Consider the following 20,000-nt stretch of genomic DNA (forward strand, 5'->3'; position numbering starts at 1 on the left):
GGAAACGTAAACACACACTTCGGGAACAATAACGGTGACGGATGAAGAAAATAGTCGAGAACTTTTGACGAGTAAAGAAAATAACACTCAGGAAGTGAAAAAAAGGTAAGCACACACTTCGGGAACAAGAACTGGTGGTGGGCAAAGAAAATAACCAAAAATTGAAAAGTATAGAAAATAAAGAAGAGTGACAGGGGAAGAAAACATCGGTGAGGAAGTAATAAAAAGAGTAAACAGACACTCCAGAAACAAAAAAATGGTATTGGTAAAGAAAAATAATCTTGAACTGGAGACAAGTGAAAAAAAAAAAACCAGGAAGTCATAAAACAGTCAATATAAAAGGAAATCTCCACAGGAAGGAAATATGGTGACATGACTCAGCTGTCCATTACACGAGTAGATTCTTCCACTTTCCTCTATATTTCTTCCTTGTTTCAAAGTATTGCTCGTTCTTTTTTTATATATATTTTTTGGCTGTTGCTGATACATTTTTCACTGTCAACATGGCAGTTATACGTATATCACAGCAGCGACCCTCTGTGCCTCCCTCCTCCTCCTCCTCCTCTCCTCCTTGTGCCCTTCGCCTGTTCACCTTTATTCAATTGCGCGATATTTTTCTATCTTTCATATGTCTTTTTTTTTTTTTTTTGTCTGAAGCAAAATCACGTTCGTGTCAACTTCCTTGCTCTGTTTCACATCTAGTTCTTTCAATGCTTGGAAAAAATACGGCTCATTTTAGGAATTTTCAATATTATAATAACGCTTTATATAATGAATGTATGTGTGTGTGTATGTGTGTGTGTGTGTGTGTGTGTGTGTGTGTGTGTGTGTGTGTGTGTGTGTGTGTGTGTGTGTGTGTGTGTGTGTGTGTGTGTGTGTGGACCCTTCCGTTCTTCATCCCAAACAAATAAGGAAACTCAGCGTGCCTTAAATGTTGAAGTATAGGAACCAAACAATCACACAGCCTAACTAACCCGCAGCCTTTCTATCCCACGCCAAACAGTAACCCAAGAACTCCCAACTCAAGTTTATAGTTAATTTTAAGAGTACTCCTTCCGTGGCCGGTCGCGGTGTCTGAATAGTTTGTAGTAACTAGGTAGACTTAACCCTTTGAAAGCTATGAATGGAAAATGTTGTTTTGTAAGTTTGGAGTAAACTCTGGAACTCCCTGCCTCATTCTGTATTTCCTGCTGCCTGTGACTTAAATCCTTTCAGGGGGAGGTTTTAAGACACTCTTCCTTGTAATTTTGGATATTTTCGGGGGGCAATTCAATGCATCTTGGAAATGGCGTCTTCAGTGGGCCTTTTATATAGTTTTTCCGCTGTCTTTTTCCTGCCAGAACCTTTCTTACATAAAAAATAACAATCAGTCAATCACTCAATCAATCAGAAGACATAATTGACAAAAAGGTAGTGAATATTGTCGTAGTTAAAATCCTCCCAGTGTCTGCTGCCTTAGTCTGTCTCTGTACAGCGTCTAAGGCTACTCAGATGAAGTAGACAGTGTGTCCTTAGCAGTCTAAGAGTCAACAATGTTCACAGCAAGCCGGCGCCTCTGTTAGTAACTCGAGCATGTTCGGCAAATCTTGTGTGTGAGTTAGGGTGGCACAAGGTAAATAAGGATGCATAAGTTAAAAGCTCAGGTGAATAACGTACGAAAGTAAGGCCTTGTATTGAGCCTTAGTCTTTTTTTTCCATGAAGTATTGTGTTTATGTATCTGCCGGCAAGGAATCGTTCATACTTTAAATACAACGCAATGTACGAGTGTATGTAAATGTGTGAGGCCATTATGTTTCACTTAATTAGAATATACCATAGTGTATTATGTAATACATATAATTTCTGTATAGTTAATGTACATTTTTAATTACTAGATGGGAGTGTGGCCTGGGAATGAACACACACAAACACACACACACACACACACACACACACACACACACACACACACACACGAGGTCGCAGCTTTACGAAAGTGACAACGTTTCTGTCTTGGATGTGTCAAAGTTTTGAGTTAGAGGGAGATAAATGAAGAAGGGCAGTTCTTTCCAAACCCTGACTGGAGAGAGAGAGAGAGAGAGAGAGAGAGAGAGAGAGAGAGAGAGAGAGAGAGAGAGAGAGAGAGAGAGAGAGAGAGAGAGAGAGAGAGAGAGAGAGAGAGAGAGCAGACGCACGACTGAACCTGATTCTCTCTCTCTCTCTCTCTCTAAAGATCCCATAATGATCCTAAAGAGACAAACGGCTTTAAAAATGAGTAATGATGATGGTAAGCGTGAAGATGATGATGAAATGGAGAAGAATATATATATATATATATATATATATATATATATATATATATATATATATATATATATATATATATATATATATATATATATATATATATATATATATATATATATATATATAGGAGGACGATGAAGATAATGGCATTGATCACGAGGAGGAGGAGGAGGAGGAGGAGGAGGAGGAGGAGGAAAAATTGGTATGAATCACACTAGTTTCTCCAGCTTGCGTAATAACTAACTTGAGCACGTGATCACAATTACGAGACATTCTGGTAATTGCACACACACACACACACACACACACACACACACACACACACACACACACACACACACACACAGTCACATGGCAAGGCCGATCTTGCCCCAAATAGCCACACGAGCAACACTGACAAAAACAACATAAAGTATCCATGATTTTCGGCCCGCGTCTATAACACGTCCGAACGCGTCTACTACACGTCATGAGCGGCCGTGGAGAGAACAACGCTTCCCACACAGACAGGAAAAGAGAAAAAAAAAAAAGTAAAAATCTTAAATGTTTCCCTAGTTGTGATATTAAGCAGTATGAAAATACTTGAATTATTAAGGAAATGTAAATAAAAAATAAGAAAATGAAGGATTAGAAGGAAATAATTCATGAAACTTTGCACTATCTCTCTCTCTCTCTCTCTCTCTCTCTCTCTCTCTCTCTCTCTCTCTCTCTCTCTCTCTCTCTCTCTCTCTCTCTCTCATCCCTTTATCTTTCTCTCACTCTCCGTTTCCACCAACGGCCAACTCTCCATTCTTTGTCTCGCTTCACAATCGTCCAATCAGAGAGAGAGAGAGAGAGAGAGAGAGAGAGAGAGAGAGAGAGAGAGAGAGAGAGAGAGAGAGAGAGTTTTACGGTTTTTTCTTTCTCTTAATCTTTCATTTTCCTGCTTTATTATTTTTTTCGCTATTTGGATTTTCTTTTCCACCTTCATTTCACGGTCATTTTGCGATCTAAATTTTGGGCTATTTTCTCATTTTCTTTTTTTCTCTCTTTATCTGTGTCTTTTCTTTATTATTCCTCATTTATCATCACTCATTTATCTTCCCTGTGACTTTCCTCCCCGATTTGTTTAATATTCTTGTAATTTTCAATCTTTTTTCTTTCCTTTTCTTTCTTGTCCTCATCTTACTTCTTATTCCTCCATTTTTCCTTAACCTCCTTTTACTTATCTTCATTTTTTTCTCTATTCATTCTTTATCTCATAATTCTTTACTCCTATTTACTTTCACTTGAGCTTCCTCTTCCCTGTTATCACTTCTCCTTACGCCTATTCTTCGCAGTTTCCTCTGATTTATCTTCTGCCTTCCTTCTTCCTTCTTTCCTCTTCCATGGGGGTAATTTAGGTAAGTAAGAGGAAGAGAAATGACACATGTTTAATCCAGATAAGAGAAACTATTCCTTTCTATCCTTATCTTTTATAATCTGCAGGGAGGGAGGGAAACAGGGAGGGAGGGAGGGAGGGAAGAGATAAATGAAGGAACAACAGGAAAGAGGGAGGTAGGAAGGGAGGGAGAGATGGAGAAAAAAATAGGACGGAAGGAAAGAGGAAGGGTGGGGGAATGAATGATTGAACAAAAAGGGAGAGGGAGGATGGAGGGATGGAGGAAAAACAGGAAGAGAGGGAAGGAGGATGATAAATGGAAGTTACGGAGAAAGAATAAGTGGATATAGAAAAGGAGGATAGATTGAATTGAGAGATGCTGAGAAAGACAAAAGGAGGAGGAGACGAAGAGGGGAAATAAAAGACAGAAATAACAGATAAAAGAAAGAACAGAATTTAGCAATTAATGAAAGCACAGAGATTGAAGAGGAGGGAATAAATACGTAACATAGACAAGGATTAAAAGAAAATTATACAAATAGAGAAAGCAACGTTCTATAAAAAATACAAATAATGAATAAATTAATGAAGGTCGAGATATGAAAATAAGCGAAAGCACACAGAGTTTCAAGAAGAGGGAATGAATTAACAAACCATAAATCAACTAGAGAAAAATCATATAAAAAGTGAAATATAAAAAAAAAATGGATAAAGAAGTAAATTATAAAAAAAAGCAAGATTCCAGTAAATAAAGGTAAGAAAACCAATTATCATATTACAGAGGAAATTAAAATGAGACCTGACAACTGAACACGTGGAAGCGAACACACAGGTGAGGGAGGACGCCGTGCTTATCTGGATCACTAATAACTTCCAGTACACCTGTCCCTGCCATTTATCTCCCTCATTAACCTTATATTTACCTCCCTCTCTCTCTATTTTATTTTCTTCCTTCCTATTCTCCCTCCTCTCTTTTCTCCATCCAATATTGCCTTCCTAGTTTCCTCCCTCCTTCCCTTCCTATTCTCCTTCTCTCCATTCAGTCCTGCTCTCCCATTATCTCCTTCCTACCAACTCCTTCCTCCCCCTCACCTCTCTCTCTCTCTCTCTCTCTCTCTCTCTCTCTCTCTCTCTCTCTCTCTCTCTCTCTCTCTCTCTCTCGCTGCCCTGCCACACACACTCCTTTAAGCCACAGTAATAAAACCCTTATTTCAAAACACATATTTCTCGACAAAATTTTACGCAGAATAAACACCAAAGGCATTGGATCCCTCCTGCGCATGAATCTGCTTAGAAGTGAAGGCAATGATATTAGAACCAACATTATGAAGAATAAATACGCTACTTTTTTTTTACGCTACTTTCTTTTGTGCTGCATATGACTAAATTATATTAGGGTTATTATTGCTACTTTTTTCCTTGCAATTTATAAAAGTGGAGGAGGAGGAGGAGGAGGAGAAGGAGGAGGAGGAGGAGGAGGAGGAGGAGGAGGAGGAGGAGGAGGAGGAGGAGGAGGAGGAGGAGGAGGAGGAGGACAGACAGGGAGAAAAGACAAGGAGAAAATGAGGGAGAGAGAGAGAAAGAAAGAGAGAGAGAGAGAGAGAGAGAGAGAGAGAGAGAGAGAGAGAGAGAGAGAGAGAGAGAGAGAGAGAGAGAGAGAGAGAGAGAGAGAGAGAGAGAGAGTGGAGGGAGGAGAGAGAGTGGAGGGAGGAGGGAGAGTGGAGGTAATCCAGGCTGGTATTGACACCTCCTGCTGCTTTATGCTGGTCTTTTTTACTCTCTCTCTCTCTCTCTCTCTCTCTCTCTCTCTCTCTCTCTCTCTCTCTCTCTCTCTCTCTCTCTCTCTTGTGGTAGGCCTTTTTATTTCTATCTTTCATCCCTTATTCATACATCTGATGCTCCTCTCTCTCTCTCTCTCTCTCTCTCTCTCTCTCTCTCTCTCTCTCTCTCTCTCATCATCCATTTAATAGTATCCTTCATTCACTATTAACACGCCTTATGCGCAATCATCCCAGCTTTACGAGAGAGAGAGAGAGAGAGAGAGAGAGAGAGAGAGAGAGAGAGAGAGAGAGAGAGAGAGAGAGAGAGAGAGAGAGAGAGAGAGAGAGAGAGAGAGAGAGAGAGAGAGAGAAAGGCAAATAGAAACGCAGAGAAGGACTGGAAGAGAAAAAAATGTACGAAGGTAGGGATGATGAGGAGGAGAAACACGAAGAGGATGACAAAAAAAAACAAAAAAACACAGGAGCAGGAAGAGGAGGAGGAGGAGGAGGAGGAGGAGGAGGAGGAGGAGGAGGAGGAGGAGGAGGAGGAGGAGGAGGAAGAAAAAGAGGAAGAGGAAGAGGAGAAAAGCGAGTACTCTCCAGTATTCTCATTCCTCCTCCTCCTCCTCCTCCTCCTCCTCCTCCTCCTCCTCCTCCTGCCTTGGGACATTTCATATAAAAATAAAGCCTCAGAAATAATTTTTTCTCTCTCCGTCAAAGCTTGTGGGAAAATATTACACGTACAGAAAACTTCAAAGCGTTGAGAAATATAGAGAAATACAAAGGGAGATGCAGAATACGCAGGAAACAGGAGTAAAAACTGTTAAAAGCCCCGGACATTAAGAGATTCAGAAAATACAATAATATTAATGAAGAGAGAATGAAGATATATAGGATATTAACACTTGCTAATGCTTAAGTGATACTGGTTGTGGTAGTAATAGTAGTAGAAGTAGCAGTAGTAGTAGTAGTAGTAGTAGTAAAAAATAACAATACTTATAATAGTAATAATAATATTAACCACTACAATAATAATAATAATAATAATAATAATAATAATAATAATAATAATAATAATAATAATAATAATAATAATAATAATGAAACTGCATTTAATATCCCACGAACACCATGCAATTTTACCTACACGTAATTTATATTAATGCAACTCATTTACCTTTATGACTTAATTCGGCCTCACAGGTGCAAAAGTTGATCCAACACACACACACACACACACACACACACACACACACACACACACACACACACACACACACACACACACAGACACACTTTCATAGTTTTAAATATTTTTTCTATACTTTTTATACATTAAGATATAATTATTCGTTGTGTTTGTATGCAAATGGACAATAAATGTTATCTCTCTCTCTCTCTCTCTCTCTCTCTCTCTCTCTCTCTCTCTCTCTCTCTCTCTCTCTCTCTCTCTCTCTCACACACACACACACACACACACACACACACACACACACACACAGAGAGAGAGAGAGAGAGAGAGAGAGAGAGAGAGAGAGAGAGAGAGAGAGAGAGAGAGAGAGAGAGAGAGAGAGAGAGAGAGAGAGAGAGAGAGAGAGAGAGAGAGAGAGAGAGAGAGTTTTGTGTGCTATCCTTTTATCATACCCCATTCTCCATCCGTTTTCTAAGAGGCTTTTCATGGCCAGCTTGAAAAAAAGGAGAGAAAGAAAGAAAAAGTGAAAGAAAGAAAATATCGTAAACTCTGGAGAAAAATTCGATGTGCAGAGATGTTTACAAGAGGAAGAGGAGGAGAAGAAGGAGGAAGAGGACGGAGGAGGAGGAGGAGGAGGAGGAGGTACAAGGGAACAAGAAGAAAGAGAACAGTAAAAATAAAAAGCTGACAGAGAGAGAGAGAGAGAGAGAGAGAGAGAGAGAGAGAGAGAGAGAGAGAGAGAGAGAGAGAGAGAGAGAGAGAGAGAGAGAGAGAGAGAGAGAGAGGGAGGGAGGGAGAGAGAGAGGTATTGTTCCCATGCATTACACTTACTCCCCATGACAAGAAAGCAATTTGTTAGTGGGTACCCGCGTTCCTTGCCGCAATGAGAAAGTAATATGGACTAGGAGGAGGAGGAGGAGGAGGAGGAGGAGGAGGAGGAGGAGGAGGAGGAGGAGAAGGAGGGAGAAGAAGGAGGAGGAGGAGGAGGAAGAAGGAGGAGGAGGAGGAGGAGGAGGAGGAGGAGGAGGAGGAGGAGGAAAGGATCAGTTTAGGTCAAAAGGTTAAAAGTCAGAAACAAATAAATAAACAAACATGTACATAGATGAATCGAGACAGACAGACAGATAGATAGATAGATAGATAGATAGATAGATAGATAGATAGATAGATAGATAGATAGATAGTTATATAGATAGATAGATAGACAGACAGAAAGAAAGAAAGATAGAGAGGTTGAGAGAGAGATACGTAGATAGATGAATAGATAGATACGTAGAAGTATCAACAAAAAGAAGAAAGAAATGTACCAGGAATCGTGACATTTAAGGGAAAATAATAACACAGCGAAACCAAATTAGTAGAAAATGTCAACTGGTAAAAAATTACGGAACAAAAATTTGAAAAGTGAATAAAAAAAGTCATGCTAGAGCTCACGGGAACAGGTGACCTCATGGCAAACAGAGGACCAATCAGGCACGAAGGTTGTGATCCCCTGAGTAGAGGCAACCAGTCACGAGCCATGTAAAGGTCAAGGCAACCAATGAGAGGCGTAGGACAGCGAACGCCCACCAATCACACAGTACATAAACCTGCCCTGCCAAGCTCCTGGTGGGAACGATTTTTGAAGAATGTAGGAAAGGAGGAATAGAAAGGAACACAAAGGAAAACCAGACAACAATAGACATTAAAATTCTTATGGAAAGAGAAGGAAAGAGAAGAAAAAAAGGAAGAAAAAAGAAGAGAAGAGAAATGAAGAGAAGAGAAGAGGAGGAAAGAGAAGAAAAAACAAGTGAAACAAAAAGAAGAAAAAAGAAGAGAGCAAAGAGGAGAGGACAAGACAAGAAAGAAAAGAAAAAAAGAAAAGGAAAGAAGAGGAAGGAAAATAAAAATGAAAAAAACATGGTCAGTAAGAAAATTTAGTAAATATGGAATAGTAATGTTGAAAAGCTACCAAGATAAAACTAATAATGATAATGTGAAGGAAACTACAAAACCATATTTATTTATTTAATCTATTTCATTCGCAGAAAAAAATAAGAAAAAAAGAATTGAAAAAAAAAACTGAAGGTGTAAAGAGAGTCCAAAGGAGGAACGCATATGTAGGCAAAATAATAACGACAATAATGATAGTATTACTATTTAATATAACCAACATCTATTTAATCTATTTAATTACGCACATACCAAGACAATATTCCCCCCAATGTTCCTAAAGCATAAAGTGTGTTGCTCTTCCCAGGTGAAGGATAATATATACATGAAAATAAATATATAGCAGCAGCAGCAGCAGCAGGCTGCGTGCCAATAAAGGCTTTACTTAAGCTATGGCGGCCGCGATCTGGACACAGAAAATGGAGCGTGGTTAGATTACTATTATGGCAACGTCTTAGTGTTTTGTCCCCTCTGCGTGCCACCACCACACACACAAACTCTCTCTCTCTCTCTCTCTCTCTCTCTCTCTCTCTCTCTCTCTCTCTCTCTCTCTCTCTCTCTCTCTCTCTCTCATCCGCACTACACAGCTCCTATATCTCCGCAGCTCCGCCCACCTCAATATTCCTCTGTATTTCTATAGAGCGCCACAGGACACCCGGGGGAGTAAAGTGATAGGACACACGCGGGACACCTTCGGGAAGGTGATAAGGACCCAGCACGACGCCCGAGGGAGCCCGAAATGTTGCCCGACAGAGGAGGCCTACAGTGTGAAGAGGCCTACAGTGTGAAATAAGTAGCGATTGGCACCCACGAGAGAGCAAATGGCATCCCTGTGCAGCAGATGGCACTTGGGGGATGAACAGTGGCCCTCTCTCTCTCTCTCTCTCTCTCTCTCTCTCTCTCTCTCTCTCTCTCTCTCTCTCTCTCTCTCTCTCTCATCCACCTTATCCTTCCAGGGATGTAAAAACTACCTAATCTTATTCTGTCTTCTTCTTTACTCACTTTTTTCTCTTCATCCTTCACATTTATCCTCCTCCTCCTGCTCCTTCTCCCCCTCCTCTTCCTCCTCCTCCTCCTCCTCCTCCTCCTACTCCTCCTCCTCCTCCTCTTCTCGCTAGTGATGTAAAATTATTATGTGAAGAGATGATTGCTACGTGAAGTCTTAGTACCTCTCTCTCTCTCTCTCTCTCTCTCTCTCTCTCTCTCTCTCTCTCTCTCTCTCTCTCTCTCTCTCTCTCTCTCTCTCTCTCTCTCTCTCTCCTCACCATAAGTATCACATTAAGGAAATTCGCAAGGCATAATCTTCCTCCTGTTACAGCTCCTCCTCCTCCTCCTCCTCCTCCTCTTTCATCCTTCCCTTCCCACTATCCTTCGTCCTTCTCTTTTCTCTCAAATTCCATCCCTCCTCTCTATCTCTCTCTCTCTCTCTCTCTCTCTCTCTCTCTCTCTCTCTCTCTCTCTCTCTCTCTCTCTCTCTCTCCTTGCATTTCTCTTTCATTCCTCCATAATTAACTTCCTTCCTCTCGCTTTTCCTCTCCTTCTCCCTCTCTCCCTCCTCCTTCAATCACGGCAAATGAAAAAATCACGACGCTTTTAATACCTTGGGCGAGGTAGACGTGTAAATACAGAGAGAGAGAGAGAGAGAGAGAGAGAGAGAGAGAGAGAGAGAGAGAGAGAGAGAGAGAGAGAGAGAGAGAGAGAGAGAGTAGTAGTAGTAGTAGTAGTAGTAGTACTAGTAGTAACAGTAACAACAACAACAACAACAACAATAATAATAATAATAATAATAATAATAATAATAATAATAATAACAACAACAACAACAACAACAACAACAACAACAACAACAACAACAGCAACAAAAACAACAACAACAACCGCAGGAGCAGTAGCAGCAGCAGCAGCAGCAGCAGCAGCAGCAACAACAATACCAAGAAGAACAACAACAATCTGAAAGAGGAGGGAGACCAGGAAGATGTGGAAGAAGAGGAAGAGAAGGAGGAGGAGGAGAAGGGGGAGGAGGAGTAGGAGGAGGAGGAGAAGGAGGAGGAGGAAAGAACACGCGAAGAAAGAGAAGGAAACTTATGTGTTGCTGTTCTTCGTGACCAACAAGATACCTTCACTGTTTTCTTTGGGTTAAAGGAAAGAAGCACAGAGAGAGAGAGAGAGAGAGAGAGAGAGAGAGAGAGAGAGAGAGAGAGAGAGAGAGAGAGAGAGAGAGAGAGAGAGAGAGAGAGAGAGAGAGAGAGAGAGCAGCGTGAAAAACGTAGAAAAGGAGAAAGAAAAGAAAAAGAATTGGAAACAAGCAAAGGGAAAGTGGAGAGTGAGCCAGTGGACAAAGAAAGGTTAGAAAATATTAACTAAAAAGAGAAAAATGTGCACAATAAAACAGAAGCGAGTCAAAAAAGAGCAAAAACAAAGAAAAAAAATGCGCAAGATGGAAGGAGGGGGAAGAGGAGGAGGAGGAGGACGACAACGAGAAGGAAGAAAAAGGAGATGGAGAAGGAAGAAAAGATGGTGAAGGAGGATGGAGGAGAAGTAAAGAAGAAAGAAAAATATAAAAAGAGGGACAAGAAACAAGTTGTGGAGGAAGGAGAATGAGATATGAGAGCACGAGGAGGAGGAGGAGGAGGAGGAGGACGAGAAGGACGAGGAGAAGGACGAGGAGGAAGAGGAGAATGATAAATAAAGGAGTAAAAATGAGAGATGAAAAGAAAAAAAAATAATAACAAAGAATATAATTTACAAGATAAACAGAGAGAGAGAGAGAGAGAGAGAGAATGGAGAATATCTGAGGGGTTGACAGGGATAAATAAAGTCTTGATTGGTATATTTGTATCTTTTCCCGACGGCGACAGAAGAGAATGAGTGAGATAAAGTGAGAGAGAGAGAGAGAGAGAGAGAGAGAGAGAGAGAGAGAGAGAGAGAGAGAGAGAGAGAGAGAGAGAGAGAGAGAGAGAGAGAGAGAGAGAGAGAGAGAGAGAGAGAGAGAGAGCACCTAGATATAATGGTAGGACAGGAGAACAGGAATACACCTTTAATGTTACAGCAGACTCCTGTAATTATCACCATTGGCTGGGCTGCTTGCCATAATACAGCACGTAATGGTGCACTTCAGGACGGCTATTGCTACACACACACACACACACACACACACACACACACACACACACACACACACATTGTTCACTACTACCGGTAACTTTCATACCAGAGAGAGAGAGAGAGAGAGAGAGAGAGAGAGAGAGAGAGAGAGAGAGAGAGAGAGAGAGAGAGAGAGAGAGAGAGAGAGAGAGAGAGAGAGAGAGAGAGAGAGAGAGAGAGAGAGAGAGAGAGAGAGAGAGCATACAAACAAGCTGTAAAGAGCAGGGGGCAACATGCTAAAGGCCTAGAATTTTGAAAAGAAAAGCAAGCATGGACGAAGGAAGAAGAGGAAGAAGAGGAGGAGGAGGAGGAGGAGGAGGAGGAGGAGGAGGAGGAGGAGGAGGAATAAGAGGAAGCTGAAATGAAAACGCTAGAAGGTGCGTGGATGACTCTGTGAAAAAAAAAGAAAAGTACGTTGAATGGTATTTAATTGTAAATGAAGAGTTTTTACATCGTTGCTACTATAAGAGAGAGAGAGAGAGAGAGAGAGAGAGAGAGAGAGAGAGAGAGAGAGAGAGAGAGAGAGAGAGAGAGAGAGAGAGAGAGAGTATATCGTATAACCACCTTGAACACACGAACCACTTTTAGCTACCAGACACACCCAGACAAGATTATCACACTAATAAGATCACTCACAAAGGCAAGCCAGAATCATAACATGCAAATCAGTCGCGTAATTAATTAACCTTTACATGAAACACATTAAAAATTCAGTGACCGAGTGAATATTCAACCTTACACACTTGAATATACAACGCAAACTGAGCAGGGAGAGGCAAGATATGAAAACAGAAGCTTTAACTCAACCTTAATCTTTGGCCTTTTAAACAACCCTGCTCTAAATCCTTTAAATGCTCTTTTTCTGTATCTATTTACAATAAACTATCCAATGCTCCTTAGAATAGTAGTTCTTATACTGAAAAACAGACGAAAACGAAAGGACGAGAGAGAGAGAGAGAGAGAGAGAGAGAGAGAGAGAGAGAGAGAGAGAGAGAGAGAGAGAGAGAGAGAGAGAGAGGAAAACCCATCACCACGCAGCCCATCAAATCACGGAGAGCAAACTGGGCTGGCCACCAAAGGGGAAGGGGAGGAAGGGGAAGGGGAGGGAAGAGAGGGGAATGGGAGGAAGGGGAAGGGGAGGGAAGAGAGGGTAGTGAGGGGAGGGAGAGGAGGAACCCCACCCGAATTCCAAGGAAAATATTATAGGGAAGTGAAAGTGAGGGTGAAGCATTTCTCTCTCTCTCTCTCTCTCTCTCTCTCTCTCTCTCTCTCTCTCTCTCTCTCTCTCTCTCTCTCTCTCTCTCTCTGACGCGTGGCCAGAATGTCTAGGAAGTGTGGACGATTTGGAACACGGGATGATGTGTGAAGGAGAAGGACGAAGAGGAGGAGGAGGAAGAGGAAGAAGAGGAGAATGAGGATGAGGAGGAGGAGGAGGAGGAGGAGGAGGAGGAGGAGGAGGAGGAGGAGGAGGAGGAGGAGGTAAAGGGAGAGAAGGGACTTGCAGTGACATATCTTCGCACAAGCAATACTCGTACTCTCTCTCTCTCTCTCTCTCTCTCTCTCTCTCTCTCTCTCTCTCTCTCTCTCTCTCTCTCTAATGGACTGGTAAACCACATAACCAATAGTGCAAATTCCCTCATAGAATTTCGTCACTCTAGTAACTCTACTCTCCTCCCACACTGATTCTCTCTCTCTCTCTCTCTCTCTCTCTCTCTCTCTCTCTCTCTCTCTCTCTCTCTCTCTCTCTCTCTCTGAAACTCAAACCCCCAAAAACTCTTTAGGTTGTAATTACAGAAAGGGAATAGTGTTTAGGGAGGAAGGAAGGGAGGAAGGGAGGAATGGAGGGAGGGAGGAAGGAAAAGAGAAAAATTACGAAAGACTGCAGGAAAGGAAAGATAAAAGAAAAGGTAAGGAGAAAAAGGTTAATTGAGATAAAAGCGAAGAATGAAAGAGGAGAAGGGAAAGAATTAAGAGAGGGAGAGGAAAGGAGGGAGGGAGGACGGAAGAAAGGAAGGAAGGAAGGAAGGGAAAAAGGAAGGTAAAAATAAAGGAAAAAAAGGAAAGAAGTAAAAGAATCTACGAAAATCTGAAATACAGCAAAAATAAAAAGAAAGAAATAGAACAATTAATTGAGCAAAAAGCTACAGATGGAAGAAGGTGAAGGAAAGAAATAAAGGGAAAAAAGGTGGAAGGAGATGATAAAGGGAGATAAAACGAAATAAAACAAGATAAGCAGGAAAGATAAAAGGAATAGGAAAGGAAAAAAAAGGTAAACCGAGCTAAAAAGAGAGGAATGGAAGAAGAGAAGGGAAAGAAGTAAGGGAGGAAGGGAGGGAGAGAGGAAAGGGGGGAGGAAAGAAAGGCAGATAAAACAAGATAAACAAGATAAACAGCTGACATTTACGACAGTCCATTAAAACCAACACACAGATGCAACATAAAGTGCCACAAAAAGTACCATGATAATGCTCCTTCACCACCATCTTCACCACCATCTTCACCACCATCACCACAATTATCACTATCACCACCATCCGTTACTGCCATCACCATTATCACCACCAGTTACTACCATCACCGCCACCACCACAATCACCACCACCACCACCACTACCACCACTACCACCACCATCACCACTAACCCAAATGCTACCACCACCATCCCTGCCCTTGAAGAAATCATCAAATAAGACTCAGTTACAATACCAGTTTACAAAAAAAAAAAAAAAAAAAAAAGTACAAATAACAATAATAGTACAATATCCCCTCACCTTCTTTCCGTTTTCTTTTTTACTATTAGAGAAAACGGGTCGTGTAAATACTTTTATTTCCTTTTATTGCTGTTGGAGGTGAATTTAATACTTCCAATTTTCACCACCAGTATTTCAAGCACCAGAGAGAGAGAGAGAGAGAGAGAGAGAGAGAGAGAGAGAGAGAGAGAGAGAGAGAGAGAGAGAGAGAGAGAGAGAGAGAGAGAGAGAGAGGGCAAGGACCAATCATAACCTTCCTAGCTTATACACCAGCCAATAGAGAAAGACTTTAGGATCATACTGACTCCCTCCTTCCCTCCTTTCCCTCCCTCTTCCACTATCTCTCCAGCACAGTGTCCACCACCACCACTGTTCCTCCACCACCAGCACCACCACCACTTCCACCACTACTAATCACACACACACACACACACACACACACACACACACACACACAATAGCATTCTCTGAGCATACATCCTCACTCGCTGCCTCTTTTGTGTTAGAAATTGTGCCTTAGTGTTTTGCTCACGCTGGAGAGGGAGAGAGAGAGAGCAAGGGAGAGCGGGGGAGAAGAGGGAGAGGGAGAGAGTGGGTGGATGGGAAGGAAGGAAGGAAGGAGGAAGGGAGAGGGGGCGAAGAGTTAGTCGAGAAAGATAAAAATTGTAGGAACACGAGAGAGAGAGAGAGAGAGAGAGAGAGAGAGAGAGAGAGAGAGAGAGAGAGAGAGAGAGAGAGAGAGAGAGAGAGAGAGAGAGAGTAACAGCCCCTCTTCTATCTTCTAATTTTACTTCCATTCTCATTCTTTCTCATTTCCTTACAAAAAAAATATGTGCCTAACGTAGAAAGCAGAAAGGAAAGTGAAAATAACGGAATAAAGTAAAGGGAAGGAAAGAAGATGGAGAGAAAAATAAACCAAGAAAGGTGTTGAAAAGAAGACTCTCTTTCCTTCCTTTCTTCCTCTTACTTCTCTCACTTTTCTTCCTTTTCTCCTCTTACCCCTCTTACTTTCTTTATTTTCCTCCTCTTACCTTCCTCACTTTCTTTTCCTCTCCTCCTTCCGTCTGTACTATCCTTCATCATATACGTTATCCCCCCTTTCTCTCTCTCTCTCTCTCTCTCTCTCTCTCTCTCTCTCTCTCTCTCTCTCTCTCTCTCTCTCTCTCTCTCTCTGCAGGAGGCTCAAGAGGAGGCTGTCATTAAGGCCTTCTTAAATCAAGATGACCGTCAGGGAAACTCTTGCAAGCTGCCTCTTTCCTGCTGGTGGCGGCTGCGGCGGCGGCGGTGGTGGTAGTGGTGGCGGTGGTGGTGGTGGTGGTGAGTGTGTGTAGGGATGGAGGAAATGCAAAAAAAAAAAAAAAAAAAAAAAAAAAAAATATATATATATATATATATATATATATATATATATATATATATATATATATATATATATATATATATATATATATATATATATATATATATATATAAAATAGTGTGGACGGAAAAGTGAAAAGGAAAGGGTGACACGCTCCACGCTTTCCCAAACACCTCTTTTACTTTCCCTTCCCTTCTCTGCCCTTCCCTTCCCTTCCCTTCCCTTCCCTTCCCTTCCCTTCCTTTCCTCTTGCTCCATCCTTCCCTCTTCCTCTCCCTGTCTCTCTCCTCCATTTAGGTGAGTCTCCTGGGAACATTTATCTGGCAAGAGAGAGAGAGAGAGAGAGAGAGAGAGAGAGAGAGAGAGAGAGAGAGAGAGAGAGAGAGAGAGAGAGAGAGAGAGAGAGAGAGAGAGAGAGAGAGAGTATTGTGCATATCGACAGTATGGAAAGACTAAGATAAACATGAACAGAGTCTTTCCACCCACAAAGCAACGATAAAAGTAAATAAACAAATAAATAAATAAATAAATAAATAAATAAATAAATAAACAAATAAACAAATAAACCAGCAACTCTATTTTATTATTTTTCTAATGTGCGAAAGAGGTAATTTCTGAACTCTTATCAAATGCCACTTAACCTCTCTCTCTCTCTCTCTCTCTCTCTCTCTCTCTCTCTCTCTCTCTCTCTCTCTCTCTCTCTCTCTCTCTCTCTCTCATTACGTCTCGACAGATGGACAAGTTTCCCTGCTCTCATGAGACGAACACATAAAATATTTCCTGTCTTCTTTCTCTCCCGCTGAGCACATTCCTTTACCCCACCGCTCATCTCATCCCTCATCCTCTCTCTCTCTCTCTCTCTCTCTCTCTCTCTCTCTCTCTCTCTCTCTCTCTCTCTCTCTCTCTCTCTCTCTCTCTCTCTCTCTCTGTGTGTGTGTGTGTGTGTGTGTGTGTGTGCGTGCTAGTCATCTCAATTTTTCATTCTTTCTGTCCCCTTTAATCTTTCATAACAAGAACATCTCTCTCTCTTTCCTTTCTCTCTCTCTTCCTCTTTCTCTTTCTCTTCTTCCTCACTCTCCTTACTCTTCCTTTCTGCCGATATCCTTCCTCCTGTCTCTCTCTGCCTCCTCCTCCTCTTTTTTAAACTGCTCTCTTTTAGTCTCTTCCATCTCCTTCACCATTTTTTTCTGCATCTTCTTCCCCTTCCTTCCATTTCTCCTCCTTTCTCTCTCTCTCTCTCTTTTATTCCTTCTTTAATCATATTCCCCTTCCTCCTTTGTTCCATCCAATTATTCATCTTTTCATTCCCTCTCAGTTTCCTCATTCCCTCCTTCCTTCTCACTTCTCTACTTTCCCTTTATCTGGCAATATTTCTCTCACTCTCTTCCTTCTTCGTTTCTATCTTCGTCTTTCTCTATTATCCTCTCCTTACCTCAAGCTCTCCCTCTCTTTCTGCATCTTTCATTCATTCTATTTTTTTTTCTCTTTCATCCCTCCTCATTTTTTTATCATCTTCTTGCCTCCTCCCTCTTTCTTCTTCACTAGCTCACATCATCTCTCCCTTCCTTTTCCATGTCTTTTCTCTCTTCCTCTCCTTCCTTCCTCTTTCATAACCACCATTCCATATTCTTCTTCCTCTTCTCTTTAATTTCGTCCTTTCCTCTTCTCTCATCCTCACAATCCCTCTCTTCTTCACTTCCTCATACCTTCTCTACCTTCCTTCTTCGTTACTTTCTGCATTCCTTCTTCCTCCTTCGTTTTTCATAACCTCCACTCGTTCTTCCTCTTTCTCCTCATCCTCTTCTCTTTAATTCCGTCCTTGATTCATCCCTCACTCTCATAATCCTTCCCTCTCTCTCTCTTTCTCCTCCTCATTCCTCTTCTATAACCTCCATTCTTTCCTCCTCCTCATCCTCTTCTCTTTAATTCCGTCCTTGACTCATCCCTCACTCTCACAACCCCTCCCTCATATCTCCTCTCTCCTCCCAGCTCCTTCTCCTCTTCCTCCTTCCCTGCCGCCAGCCTGTCACCAAGTTAGGAGGCCCTAGAGGATACATGGGCACCGAACCCTGTTACTCGGGCGCCTCTAAGGACTGGTTGGGGACACCTTAGCCTTCCATTTATTAAGGGACTTGCAACACCTGTGAGGAAGCTGTGAGGGAACCACGTGAAGCCTCCTGTAGGTACGAAATGAGGCGTCTGGTGGAGTGTTGGCGTGTAACGAGCATGCAGTGATTGGATAGTGAAGGAAGCGAGGTGAGGTGGTGGAGGAGGAGGAGGAGGAGGAGGAGGCAGATGAGGAGGGCAAAGAGGATGAGGAGGTTAAGGTGTTTATAAGACGGTTGTTATTGGTGATGGTGGTGGTGGTGGTAGTTTTGTTATTGTTGTTGTTGTTATAGCAGTAGTGTAGTAATAGTAGTAGTAGTGGTAGTATCCTTAACCACAATAACAGCAGTCGTGCAGCGTCAGCAGCAGTAAATCATACTTTCAAAACCTGCGTCAGAAATTGATCCCAAAATAAACTGTGAAGAAAAATCGGAGAGCAGAAGCGTGCTGTTTAACTAAGGCCGCCCACACCACTAACTCTTGGGGATTCACGCCCTTGTGGCAGACCCCGCGACGCACACCCTTCATTACCATACCGTTAGTGGAGGAAGAACACGCCAAGAAACACCTGTGGGTCCGTAAGGGCGAAGTTCATGGAGAAAATAGGGAAGCAGTAAACTTTTTTGACTCGCTGCGGTGTGAGGAGGATAAGAAGGAAGCGTTGTGAGGGGAGTGAGGGGAAGGCGGGAGAAAAGGGCAAATGGGTGGTAAGAAAAGGAGGAAGTGAAGGGAAATGGTCAAGGGAAGAGTGAGGGTAAATGGGAGGAAATGGTGGTGGTGGTGGTGGTGGTGGTGGTGGTGGTGGTGGTGGTGGTGGTGATGGTGGTATGAAGAAGTGAATAGGAAGCAAAAAGAAGAAAAAAAAAAGATGAAAGAAGGAAGGGAAGAAGTGACCGATGGAAGAAAGAGAGGGAGGAAAAGATTCGCTAGAAACACGCATAATCCATTACCCGCCTGCTTCCAACAGCAGCAGAAACAACAACAACAACGACAACAACAACAACAACAACCACTTCTTCTTTCCCTCCTCCTTCTCCTACTACTATTACTATTACTACAACTAATACTACCACCACCACCATCACCACCACAACGGCAGCAGCAGCTGAGATACACAACACACTTCTTGTCTTCAATTCACTTACTTGTAGAGACAAGCTGATGATAAATAGACTGTGTATCTTGTCCTTTGTAATTTTTCTGTTTCGGTATTACTTATACGGCGAAGAAATACAAAGGAAACACACACACACGCACAGAAAAAAAAAAATCACTAGAACACAAAGAAATACAAAGGAAAAAAAGAACACAGGAGGAAAACAAACAACAGCTGATCAAAACACCAAGAACACAAAGAACTCACAAAAAACAGCAGCAGACGAGAGAGAGAGAGAGAGAGAGAGAGAGAGAGAGAGAGAGAGAGAGAGAGAGAGAGAGAGAGAGAGAGAGAGAGAGAGAGCAAAAAATCAAGTGAAGGAGATGGCAGTAGGAGGGCGAGGGAAGGACAGAGTAAAGAAAAGGGGGAGGGAGGGAGGGAGGAAAGGGAAAGAGAAGGGAGAGGGAAGGGAGAGGGAAGAGTATCAAGGTCTGACCACACCCAGGAGATAATAATTATATGAACCCTGAGACTGACTGACCCTTTGACCTTTTTATGGAGGGGTCAGGTCACAACACACACACACACACACACACACACACAGAATATCATACAAAATCGCAATAACAGTAACAACAATAATAATAATAATAGTACTACTACTACTACTACTACTACTACTACTACTACTACTACTACTGCTACTACTACTCCTACTACTACTACTACTACTACTACTACTACTACTACTACTACTACTACTACTACTGCTCATAATAATAATAATAATAATAATAATAATAATAATAATAATAAGAATAAGAATAAGAATAATAATAATAAGATGACGTCACACCACTGTACCGCATTATGGAGATGTGGCAGCGTGGCGGAGGAGAACACAGACATCAACACTTACCTGGGAAAAATAAAGAAAACCACAATTAATTACATGTAAAAGATATGAATAAAGAAAACAAGAAAAAATGTATATATATATATATATATATATA

The 20,000-nt window shown here is 41.8% G+C and overlaps 1 protein-coding gene across 1 annotated transcript in view; it reads right to left on the reverse strand.

Annotated features, from left to right (window-relative positions):
• The window catches only part of LOC135113536 (calcium-binding mitochondrial carrier protein Aralar1-like), a 49,729-nt gene extending 29,812 nt beyond the window's left edge, over positions 1–19,917 (reverse strand). The window contains 1 exon segment of the mRNA XM_064028786.1: positions 19,852–19,917. Coding sequence (XP_063884856.1) covers positions 19,852–19,896 — 45 coding nt within the window. The 5' untranslated portion in view covers positions 19,897–19,917.
• Between the last annotated feature and the right edge of the window lie 83 nt (positions 19,918–20,000).

This window comes from Scylla paramamosain, chromosome 26, assembly GCF_035594125.1.
Source record: "Scylla paramamosain isolate STU-SP2022 chromosome 26, ASM3559412v1, whole genome shotgun sequence".
In the NCBI taxonomy this organism is placed as follows: Eukaryota; Metazoa; Arthropoda; class Malacostraca; order Decapoda; family Portunidae; genus Scylla; species Scylla paramamosain.